General features: G+C 46.3%; 4 protein-coding genes across 4 annotated transcripts in view; all 4 read left to right on the forward strand.

Annotated features, from left to right (window-relative positions):
• Positions 1-48: 48 nt before the first annotated feature.
• Positions 49-967, forward strand: CNBK0860 (hypothetical protein; the record flags this gene model as incomplete). The annotated part of the gene is made up of 3 exons (XM_767619.1): positions 49-225; positions 302-399; positions 451-967. The coding sequence occupies 3 exons, from the start codon at positions 49-51 to the stop codon at positions 965-967; spliced, it is 792 nt and encodes a 263-aa protein (XP_772712.1).
• A 303-nt stretch (positions 968-1270) lies between these two features.
• Positions 1271-3679, forward strand: CNBK0870 (hypothetical protein; the record flags this gene model as incomplete). The annotated part of the gene is made up of 7 exons (XM_767620.1): positions 1271-1363; positions 1410-2246; positions 2301-2466; positions 2532-2839; positions 2891-3214; positions 3266-3440; positions 3492-3679. The coding sequence occupies 7 exons, from the start codon at positions 1271-1273 to the stop codon at positions 3677-3679; spliced, it is 2091 nt and encodes a 696-aa protein (XP_772713.1).
• Positions 3680-8835: 5156 nt separating this feature from the next.
• CNBK0880 (hypothetical protein) lies at positions 8836-10819 on the forward strand (the record flags this gene model as incomplete). The annotated part of the gene is made up of 6 exons (XM_767621.1): positions 8836-8985; positions 9105-9188; positions 9247-9458; positions 9549-10409; positions 10469-10707; positions 10767-10819. The coding sequence occupies 6 exons, from the start codon at positions 8836-8838 to the stop codon at positions 10817-10819; spliced, it is 1599 nt and encodes a 532-aa protein (XP_772714.1).
• An 810-nt stretch (positions 10820-11629) lies between these two features.
• The window catches only part of CNBK0890 (hypothetical protein), a gene marked incomplete at both ends in the record, with an annotated part of 928 nt that continues 496 nt past the window's right edge, over positions 11630-12061 (forward strand). The window contains 2 exons of the mRNA XM_767622.1: positions 11630-11837; positions 11927-12051. Coding sequence (XP_772715.1) covers positions 11630-11837; positions 11927-12051 — 333 coding nt within the window. The remainder of the gene's footprint in view (positions 11838-11926; positions 12052-12061) is intronic.

Below are 12061 nucleotides of genomic sequence, written 5' to 3' on the forward strand. Positions count from 1 at the left end.
ACGAACTGCTACTCTACCCCATCACACCTCGTACGACCACCTCAGAGAATGTTCCCGAGGGGGTCTTTAGCTCTGAAAATACCGGTAAAGGTGTGCCGGAAGGAGAGATTACGCTGTTTCGCCTCCAGCGCTCGAAGTGCCGCCAGATCCAAGGGCAGTCATTATGATGCCCTCATGTTGCCGAAGAATGCGACCAAGCAGCAGGTCAAGGCGAAGTTCTATGAGGTAAGTGTGCATAATGAGCTCCAGATATGAAGAGCTCTAATCGACAATCGACGCTCTGATTAATGGCGAAGTGCAGCTGTCAAAAAAATACCACCCTGACAAGACTGGCGGCGATATATCCAAGTTTCACGAAATTAATGATGCCTACGCGACGCTGGGTGATGAAAGCAAAAGGTAAGCTTCCGGACGCCTTGCTTGAGTGGGTATTGTCTGACAAGATTGCAGACGGCAGTATGATCTCTCAATAACACCAGCTTCCCAATCTCCTCGCCGGCCCCATGCTTCCAATCCCGCACATCATTCTTCATTCCACCCAAATGATCCATACTTACATCGTGCAGCGCAAGGCCCACATAGGGCCTGGCATGGTCAACACGCTTCCTCACATCCACCCCCAGGTTGGCGACCTAAGACCGAGACATACAACCCCTTTGGTCATCGAACACCACCTAACTGGCAGTACTCTCCCGGGTATAATTATTCGTACGCCCCCAATGCTCGTACGACGGATCGTGCAGGATGGGGAAAGCGAAGGCCAAGTCAAGGAGATAAGGAAGAAAAACATGCAGGAGGCGGAGGGATATGGAGGTTTGTCATTACTGTGGGATTGATTTTCACTGTGATTTCGCTGGGAGGTAGTCTGACGGCAAACACGGAGAGTGAGGAAGACTGGGCAATCGAGTCACAGGGCGAAGATGAGGAAATAAATTCATCACGGCCTTCTTATCGCAAGGCAACATAGAGCAATGCGTGCACCGTTAGTAGTGCTTGTACGTACTATCAGTGACCAAGATGTTCATTGCTTGTAACAGTATGCAGCATAATATACATAGATTGGACCCGAATAACGGGATCAATTACTTATATAGGAGCGCCTGCAAAAAGGATTAGCGGCATCAGATTCGGGTATGCCTTGTATAACGTATAACCGGCCCGCACGCGGCCATCCGTTTTCTGAACTGTCGTCGTTCATTACAATTCCTCGTTCGTCATTTCTGCACCAGCAGCTCGATCTTTAACCACAAATTGCACACCGCAGATCAGAATGCAATCCTTCCTCAACGGCGCTGATTGCGGCCCCTCCAACCCTCTTAAACAGGTCGCTCAAAGGGAAGCTGCGGATCACTCTCTTTTCAAGGTAAGCCACTTCTTCAATGGCCTCTTCTGATGGTAAAATCGGTTAGGATCGCCTTGTACCCCAATCATCTACGCAATTGAATACGTTCCGGTCTTCCCCATCATTTAACCCGCAAGGTCAAGCACCAATCGCACGACATGCCAATCCCACCCCACACCCATTCAATCTCTCTCATTTGTCAGCTGCTTTAGCAGAATCCAGTCGGAGCGGCAGTGCTTCTCCAATGCCTGCAGCTTCGCATTTGCCATTGGGATCTAGCTTTGAGGCTGGATGGAATGAAGCGATGTCCAATGGGCTCAAGTCCCCTCCTTTTATAACTCAGGCTCCGTCTCGGGCTCCAGTTCAATGGGTCCCACCACCGTCCCAAGAGAGTAACTGGATCAACGGATATGAAGAATGGCAGTCTTCACAAGAGAAGGGGAAACAGAGGGCTATCGGGTCTGGCCATCAAATGGCCCACAATCCTCCGTACTCCAGCGACATGCCGAGCGCTTCCATGGGCATGAGCCAAGGCATGGGCATCAATTATCAGCCGTCTTTCTCCCGGATGTACGGCCAAAATCTTCAGCGACCACCGGCTTCTTCTCTCTCCCCTGAGGTCCAATTAGACCCAAAGCAGATGGAAGCCCTTTTTGCTCGAGCTGAAGAAGATTGGAAAGCTACCGATGCAGCGACATCTCAGACAGCGGAACAGATGGATGCGAAAGGGAAGGGAAAGGAAAGGGAGATGCCAGCAGCTGAAGAAACGGTGGAGGAAACTTCTGTAGATAATGCAGAGGAAATCAAGGAGGCTAAGGGCGATTTCGAAAAAGTTTGGGAAAGCTTGAAGCCAGAAGCAGAGCGACTAAATAAACTGGCAGAATGGGAAAGGGACTTCTCTCAGGTACATATAATCTGTTTTCTCTCCGTTGGGGTTCGCAAATCTAACAAATAATAGTTCGCGAATGATGAGGATGATCTTTTCGACGTTTTGAATGAGAGCCTAAACCAACCTGATGTCGGTCAAGCGAGTCTTGATCAACAAACCGATTTCCTTCAAGACGAACGGTTAGCGATGGGACAAGGCTTAGCTGCAAGAGACGACGGCATACCTCTGATAGGAAGTTATGATTTCAGTAAGTTCCATATCAACGCATCGAATACTTCAATCCTGATAAAATCTCTTGAGGTTCCCCTTCGCAACACCTGGCGTCGCTTTCTGCTTCCTACCTTTGGACTGAAGCCAATCACCTTTTGGCATCCGGAGGCTCTCTGTCGGAAGCTGCTATTATGATTGAGCAATTCATTACGCGTTCAACGCCGCAGGAAAGAATCCAAATCAACGTATCGCTGACCGAAGCATGGGCAACATTGGGTAGGGTCCATGCAATGGATGAAAAAGAAGAAAAGGCTCTTGAAGCGTTCCAAGCGGGTAGCAAGACTTTGGAGCAGGAAGGAATCACAGGAAAGGAGGGTGTTGCCGGCGAGATGCTCACAGTAAGTCATATCTTTGCGCCTTAGCTCGAACTAAAACGGAAATCATAATAGAACCTCGCGATATCATATGTCAATGAATCCCTTGATCTGGCCGCCTTGTCAACTCTGCATAGATTCCTGAGTCTCACACATCCAGCGTATGCCGGCCCTGCCCCTACGACGTCTTCACCGCTTCTTACCTCCTCCACTGCCTCACCTTGGGCTCTTCATCAGCAAATGGCGGATTCTTTCCTCGCGCTAGCAAGGGAACAGTATCAAAAAGGCGAAAAAGTCGACCCAGATGTTCAAGTCGGACTAGGAACATTGTTTTACATGATGGGGGAATATGACCAAGCTAGAGACTGTTGGGTGGCGGCCTTAAAGGAACGTCCTGAAGTGAGTGCTTGACCCTTTACTGACCTCTCGCTGTCTACTGATTCACAACAGGATTACCTCCTTTGGAATCGCCTTGGTGCGACACTGGCCAATGGTGGATCATCCGAGGAAGCGGTCGATGCTTATCGTCGTGCACTCGAATTGAAGCCTGGATTCACAAGGGCGATTTCCAATCTCGGAGTTGCCTGTCTTAATATTGGAGTACATCGTGAAGCTGCCGAACACTGTATGTTAATCTCATTTTCCTTACTCGACTAGCTTGCTGACTGCGGTTTAGTCCTCGCCGCTTTATCTCTTCATTCGTCTCAGACCGAGGGGCACAGCCAGCAGATTTCTAATGACTCTGCTGCCCTTTGGGGTACTTTGCGCAAGTCCCTTATCGCCATGGACTTGCCTGATCTGGCAGCTAAAGCGAGGCCCGGTACCAATCTGGAGGTGTTCAGAGCAGCTGGTTTTGATTTTTGATATTAGAGTCGTATGGACGATTCGGATGATTAAAGGGAGTGATCTGTGTTGCATGAGATTTGGAAGATGTGTTAGTCATATAGCTTGTGGCTTGTAGGTCGATATCAGCTTGTTGTGATAATGATTTACAGTTGTAAAATGTCACTGGTTGCTGCCAACAATTATGTTTGTTCACTGCGTCCGGGCCGATTTGGTGTTGCCTCTGGAGGAGATCCCGTCTTCGGGTCATATGAGATAAAAAGGCTAGAGGTTGTGACGGTCCGGTCTACACAGCTCAGTAAGCTTCATCTGACATCAATATTGGAGAGCTGGGACCGGTTGATTACTAATAATAGTCGGATGGCCTCTTGTCTATCGGCTAACTACCTCCTTCTCCCCGCCTTCTTGGCACCTCTTTCACCTCCAAAGTAGTACTTATAAACCTTAATAAAAACGCCCCTATAAGCAAGGCTATTAGCCATTTTCATTGGAAGATTGCATAGCAATCTGACCGATTGCATTTTCTCCTTTCTCACCGTCTGCAGGACACATATTGGCCAACTGCATGCATATTTTTATATCAATCGGTAGCTACGGGGTGTCCGAGTCGGATAGTTCATTGCAAAAATATTGTTCAGAGGGTGCATGTCTACCACATATATAGGGGCCTTCTTTCCATAGTAAACCGGAAGGCAGATTTGATTCCGTCGAATGAGATATGCGGAGAAGAGGAACGAACGAAGACGAGAACGAACGAGCGCCGACATTTAGCATATTTTACATCCTGCTTCCTTCGTCTGTCATGGCTTCATTGACAATCTTCTACACAGACATGTCCTTGGCAGTAGTAAATTAGTAAATAGTAAGTGCCTCCTATTCTTTTGGCTGGCTTATCATGTTCAGGAAGTACTATCATCATCTCTGACTCTGTCGTCATTTGGCCATCATGAACGTGTGACTTGAGCACGATTGTTTGTTCACAACGCTAATTGCATTAGCAACCACATTGGATGTGACAGAGTGCTTGAGCAGAGGCGCCAGCAAGGATAGGCGGTGGAGAAGTTGACATCGGACACTTCAGACTGTAGTAATATGTCGTCGGCCTTTGAGGGTAAGACGAGAGACTTGGCATATCTTATATCTTACATCTTATAGGACTCCAAGGGGTAATTCGAGCTCGGACGGGTACGATTAAAGGGATGGACTACTCTGATTCAAACGTTCTTTACTCCACTTGATCAGCCTTTATTTGCGGACAATCTTAATGCTGGATACGACAACTGTTCGCATAAATGTCTACCTGCAGAAAGTACAGTACCATCACCTGGTATTCAGATCCGATAATTGGTGATTTTAATCTGATATCCCCTTTATATGTGCTTGAGCAATAATGCCAGACAATCTCAAGATAAAATCATGCGATCGAGTCCAGAAGACCATTTGGTAATCGATAGTAAGGTGCCAACTGAATCTTGTGCAGCGGAACAAGAAAAGAATAGGGTGCGCTCGGCAAGTGTCAAAAGCGTGAATGAAATCAGTTCCGAAACCATGCTTAATAGCAATATCTCCTCTCTTAGCTCTTCCATGCATCTGGATGTGTTCATCATAGTCATATACGAAAGTGTCAAAGTCAACGTCTTAACAGCAGATAGAAGGAAGAAGTAAGAAGTCCAGTTATTAGATCGTTGTCCGTGTTCTCTGTGCCATCTTCCAAACTTGAAACTCTCATCGTTTGAACAGTGCCCTTCCTTGGCTGAGGTGGCCCCCATGTGCTTTTTGTTTGTTGGGAGGTTTATCTCACTGACTCTCAGCTCATGCCTTGATATTTCACTCCTGCACTTGGGCACTGCTGTTGTCTTCTTCCTTTTGACATGACGCAGAGGAGGGGGACTTTCAGTCGTTGGTTCGAAATGAACCTTCTTATCAATGAAAGCGTTTATGACCTGGTTTCTCTTTGGATTCTCCATCATGGCTTACAGTCTCATAGGTTCAACACAACCATCTGTAATGCGGCCAGACAGAATATCCAAAGTTCAGGCTTACCCATCATTGATTTATCTTTTTTACCCTCTAGCTTTTCTTCTAGAAGAAATGGCGAAGATTCTGCTTTGTCTCCACGCTCGCCACCTGATCCGAGACGCTATTGAAAAGTAGAAAACAAAAAAGGCAAAGGTTGGAAAGGATGTTGCAACTTTATGGGTTTGAACAGATGCAAACGCAAAAGCCATGCCAACAAGGGCGAGCTAAAAAAACGACTGACGTACTGAACGACATTCGCAGACTTTAGCACTTCACATAGTTCTACCTGATAAGAGCCATAAGCACACATCATACTAGCCTCTAATCTCTGGCTACTCAATCCAGATCTTCATCGCCACCTGAAGATGGAGAAACGCTGGGTTGCCGGGGGATTTGCAACTGTCGGGAATGATTATGTATAGTAGTAGCTCCTACTGCAAAGGCGACACTTTCCGCGATCAATACAACAATGTTTATTATCACGTCATGGCGAACTATGGGGGAGACAAGCATGATGTTGAGGCCGAGGGGACAAGAAAGATGGTGAAAAGGATGTTGAAGATCGGCTATGCTGATATACAGGACGAAAATGAAGAATGGCGGTTTCCCGATCAAGCTATGGAGAGAGAAAAAAGAATGAAGTTGTTTGAACGACTGTTTACTCAGACGGTGAGTGACAAAGACAAATACTACGTAGGCTAAATAAATATTGGAACCGAAAGATCTTCTTTGGACGGACGGCCTGAAGAACTCGAAGAAGGTACCTCCACAACAAGTCTCAGCCGACGGAAACAAATCTGCCTTCCGGTTTACTATGGAAAGAAGGCCCCTATATATGTGGTAGACATGCACCCTCTGAACAATATTTTTGCAATGAACTATCCGACTCGGACGCCCCGTAGCTACCGATTGATATAAAAATATGCATGCAGTTGGCCAATATGTGTCCTGCAGACGGTGAGAAAGGAGAAAATGCAATCGGTCAGATTGCTATGCAATCTTCCAATGAAAATGGCTAATAGCCTTGCTTATAGGGGCGTTTTTATTAAGGTTTATAAGTACTACTTTGGAGGTGAAAGAGGTGCTTCTTGGACGACTGATGAATGAAAGGCACCAGCGGTTATCGACGGACAAGATTCAGGACTGTTGGTCGTTCTTCTAAAAATTGCCAGTGGAAGCTGCGAATTCATTTAGGGCTTAATCCAATTTTCCGAACAGTCTACCGCGGCCAACGGCAACGGCCTTGTTGCAGCAAATTTAGAGATTAGCATATAGCGGAAATATATGAGTGCCGGCGGCGAAAGTCTATAGCCGTTTCTTCATTCATCACATACGTACGTACGCTTGTCAGTCACATAATACATGCATCAAACATCAGTAAGCAAGCAAACTCCGATACCATTAACCTTTTTCCCCTATCATAAGTGTTAAGCATGTTGTTCCCCTCTTGAGCTTATCTTGGGCTTGTAAAAGATATTCTGGTATCATTGCTGCTACTTACAGCAGTACTTATATGGTGTATTAAATTGCGAGGAGGAGTCCTCAGAATGACACAATATCATCACGTCGGGATGTATAGTTTTCCCTACGTACACAGTCGTCCTTCGTCGCTACTGCTGCATTACTTGGTTGTTTCTTCCATGGTATAGATCACAGCCTTTTTTCTTGCTTAATAAGTTAGTCTAGCTAAGCATCGGCCGCTTATATTCGTTATATTCGTTAAATGTGTTCCCATTCTTCATCATCCACCACGTCAGTCGTCGAAAGGTAAACTAAACAAGACTACCTATTTAGTTATTACTTATCTGCAAGCTGTATTCTAGGTGAATAAGTCTTGCTCGTAAGTCCATTCATCACCCAATTATCCATTAGGCCAATAACCAATTCAGTTACCCCCCTCTCCACCCAATTTTCCCTGATCCCCATGGGATATCCCATGGGGTCTCAAGTTTTCAAGATGGGGACCGCGGGGGTGATAGGAGTTTTCATTCTTCTCTTTCGCCAGTGTTGAGTAATGATAGTCCTTAATGGGTACAATAATATAACGAAAGCATGTCTAATGTCTATAAGCGCTGACATGCGGTGCTATAATGCTATAACCGAGAGTAGCCGTCGAACAACGTGCCTTTTTATCTGCTCTCTGCTCTGCCACATGCCACACTAAAAAAAAGTAAGACGTAAGACTTAAAAAAAGGCATTATTAAGACAAAGACATCAGCGATCGACGAGATCAAACAGACGGCAGAAAATAGTTATTGGGTTCCTGTTGTTTGGACCATTGGCTGTTATCCCGGTTGGCTAGTAGTGATGATAATGCTACCATGGTCAAATTGTCCGGCTCAGTTATGTTTTATGGTACTGTACTCGGTACACGATCCGATTAGTGGCATGGTGATCATTAGTAGGCACGGCAGCTCCAGGCAGTAATGGGCTATTGAGCTGTAAGCTCCCAGACGGCGCCGGCTGCCTCCTCAAGCTGATCTGGCTGATCTGACTCTCTTTACCATTCTGATAGATATCACACATACGTAGCTCTTATGACGATTGTCCTGAAGAATAAACCTGCCCTGTATATCAATGATAGTTAGCTGAGTATGTAACTGCCTTCGCTTTTGGACGGCTATTCCACATTTGATTCTTCAGAACAGTCATATCAGCAGCCACGCAGTTACCCAATTTGTGTCCGAGATAATAATAAGCGTACTCCTAATTTGACGCTGGTCGCTGGTATTTGTCATGAGGATCTTCCTTTTTAGCGTCTGAGGCCTGAAATTGAGATTCTCCTCCGCCTACCATCGTTAGCCAGAAGTCGGAAAATCGGGTCGGGTCGGTCTGAGGGTGGGGCCCTCTTCTGAAGCTTAGATTAGTTACGAGGGGGCACCTCAGGGTCCCAATGCGGGGCCTTGGCAGACTTTATGGGGAAACATGACGTACCCGAATGGGAATAAACTTTTGAGAGGAGCCGTCGATAGCCGCTTCTCTCCAAATGCTTTATCGCGCTTTTCCTCTCGCGTATATAATAGCAATCTGCAAACACCACAGCCCCTTCTTCGCAATAAACTGAAAAGCCACTCAATTCTTAAGCACCACTACTCCACTCGCATATAACCAGCCCAATCACTCACTCTCTCCCCTTTACACATATTATTCTAGCCAATATGGCCGCAGTTGACGACAAAGTCAGCATCGAGCATGTCGAGTCGGGAGATCACTACACCAAACACCATGTCACCCAGGAGGAGGTCAAGCATGGTGACAATGCCCTGAAATACATTGGTGATGAACGAGTAGAAGTCACACAAGAGGATGTGAGTAACGAATTTTCTTTCTAGTGGTTCTGAGTTTCTTGTTTTGAAACAAAGAAAAAAAAGTTTACGGGATTTTCCGAACCTTAAAATGCGCAGGTGCTGACTACTTTTTGTTGCAGGATGCGCGAATTAGGAGGAAAACCGACAAGTACATTTTGTCTTTACTAGCATGGGTGTACTTCTTGCAAATCCTAGACAAGACTGTAAGCGCTTTTTGCTCGAAACATGTATTATTATTATTTCTAATTTTGCCACCTATAGGTATTGGGTTATGCCAACACTTTCGGTCTCTCCGAGGACACAAATCTCGTTAACAACCAATACTCTCTCCTTGGTTCCATCAATGCCATTGTCCAGTTGGCTTGGCAGCCATTCTCGTCCTACTTAATCGTCAAAGTTCCTGCCAGATATCTCATGCCTGCCATGGTTTTCGGCTGGGGTGCAGCTCAAGCATGCATGGCGGCGGCTCACAAGTAAGTAGACTTTCCTTTTACCTAATGATCCGTGACGCGCAGTTATCTGTGTATCCTGATAATAAAGCATGTGCTGATAACGGGACTTAGTTTTGGCGGTTTAATGGCGTCGCGAGCCATTTTGGGTCTGTTTGAAGCTGGTTGTCTTCCGCTCTTTTCTCTTCTTACCTCTCAGTGGTACCGTCGATCTGAGCAACCTGTCCGAGTGGCCGTCTGGTACTCGACTAATGGTCTTGCCACTATCGTGGCCGCTCTTCTTTCCTTCGGTCTCAGCCACGTCGACTCCCCTCACATCAAGTCCTGGCAACTCATTTTCATTGTCTGTGGGATTATCACCTGTGTTACAGCTCCAATCGTCTACATGTTCGTCGATGCCGATGTCGCTTCGGCTCGTTTCCTTACGGAAGAAGACAAGGCCAAAGGCATTGAGCGACTCCGTGCGAACCAAACAGGTACCGGTTCCAACGAGTTCAAAGTATCTCACGTCTGGGAACTCTTCTGCGATCCCAAGTCCTATCTTTTCTTGGCGATTTCTCTTCTCCTCAATGTTGGCGCCTCAGTGACTAACATCTTTGGGCCGACGCTCATCAAGGGCTTTGGATTCAACAGCAGGATCACCTCTCTGCTCAATATGCCATTCGGATTCCTTCAGTTCGTCGCGATTCTGGCTGGGTGTTACTGCGCGTACAAGTTCAAGCTCAAGTCAGCTGTCCTCGCCGTTTTTATCATCCCTGTTATCATTGGTCTCGCTCTCTTGTATGTCGAGAATGCCGCAGCTGTTTTGAAGCAAGCTCCTGCTCTTGTCGGATATTATCTCCTTGCCTTCCTTTTCGGCGCCAATCCAATCATCGTATCTTGGATCGTTGCCAACACTGGTGGTCAAACAAAAAAGGCTCTCCTTATGAGTGTATACAACGCCGGATCGTCCGCTGGTAATATCATTGGTCCTTTGTGAGTCGGCACATTCAGCGTGTTCCATGGATTATTCGAAAGCTGACTGTTTGGTACAGGCTCTTCCAAGACAAGGACAAGCCTCACTATCTTCCTGGTATCAAAGCCACTCTCGGTATCTTCTGTGCCTTGATGGCGTGTGTCGGTATCACTGCGGCTCTTCTTTTCGCTCTTAACAAACAGAGGCAGAGACAACGTGTTGCTGTCGGCAAACCTCAATACATCAAGGATACTTCTATGAGCAACAAGTACGAAGCCTATGGTGCTGATGACGTGGACGGAAGGCTCGGTCAGAATGGTATGTCTCCGTTTTTTTATGTTTTAACCTGCTGTGCATCGCTAACATTACTTATACAGCCTTGCTTGACTTGACCGACTTTAAAAACGACGAGTTCGTGTATGTGTATTAGGAGTCAAAGCTTGTTGCGCCTGGGTGGAATCCACCGGCTATTGGCATAATAAGGTGGTATATGATCATGTAGGGGTCGTTTAGAGCATTTTTCGATCATCAAACATATCTAGTGTAATCAGTATATTGATACGTGTACAACTACAATGCAAGAATCATGGCATCTCATTACTAGTGCCCTATTCGGTGAACGGATGTATAAAGGGTATAAAGAGTATCAAAGGCGAGTGGTAAGACTAAAAGAATAGACTAGCTACTATCTTTGTTGTTGATTGTCGTATCTGTAGAAGTGGGATCAAACACGATGAAAATGCCAAAGAAATCGTCTTGGTGATTGAAAGCTGCATAACCAAGAATGAACCCATATATTATTCACTGAGAACCCTACCCCTTTCCTCGAAGGACCGAAGATAAAGTCGATTACTGACTATAATAATAATCGTCGAAAAAGGTCCAACCATCCTCAACATGCTTTCCAGCAAAAAATCAAGCGTTGTTGATCATGTAATTATCCCCTCTTCGTCTTGCCGCCTTGCTTCCTGAATTATAGATAGTGTCCGAGGATTCGACATCGTGAGTGAATGTCTGGTGATACCAACGAACACTTGCATGGTGTATGGTACGGTGGACTGGATGGATTTTCGGTCGGTTAATCTTCGTTGCTGCAGCAGGTGATTTGGTTCCAAGGAATTGACGTCATCGGTAGATGACTGTTTTTTGGATACTCCCGCAACACCCCGACCGGAGTACAAGTTGAGCTTTTCTCGCATATACAGCCAATCTCTTTCACAACAGGCAACTATCCACCACCATGTCCCCCGGCAAGTCAGTCCTTCCAGCACCATACTTCTACTTTTTCTGGCTCCTCGAGCCCATCCTCACCGTCGCCGGCGGTGTCTCCGCCATCTATGATCCCATCAGTTTTGGCGGTAACACTATCCCGCGCAACATTGAGCGAGCAACTTTGAAGATGGGAAGCACTGTCCGTGGCCAGATTGTGGTTTCAGAACTGGGTTCTTGTAAGTCTTGCTCCAAGCATACTCCTCCAGCTCAATGGGGAAAAGAGCGGTTTCTGACAGAGTGTATGGGGTGTCGTGTGGGTATACAGGTTTCATGTTGCTGGCGATGATTTCTTTCTCGCTCTTCTATATCTTCAAGAAACACCTGGAAGACAAACCTGTGCTTCAGGAAAAGCTGGTGAAGGGTTTGCTTATCCCTCTTGCCATAGCCGATGTGAGTTTAT

The sequence above is a fragment of the Cryptococcus neoformans genome, chromosome 11 (assembly GCF_000149385.1).
Source record: "Cryptococcus neoformans var. neoformans B-3501A chromosome 11, whole genome shotgun sequence".
NCBI classification, from domain to species: Eukaryota; Fungi; Basidiomycota; class Tremellomycetes; order Tremellales; family Cryptococcaceae; genus Cryptococcus; species Cryptococcus deneoformans.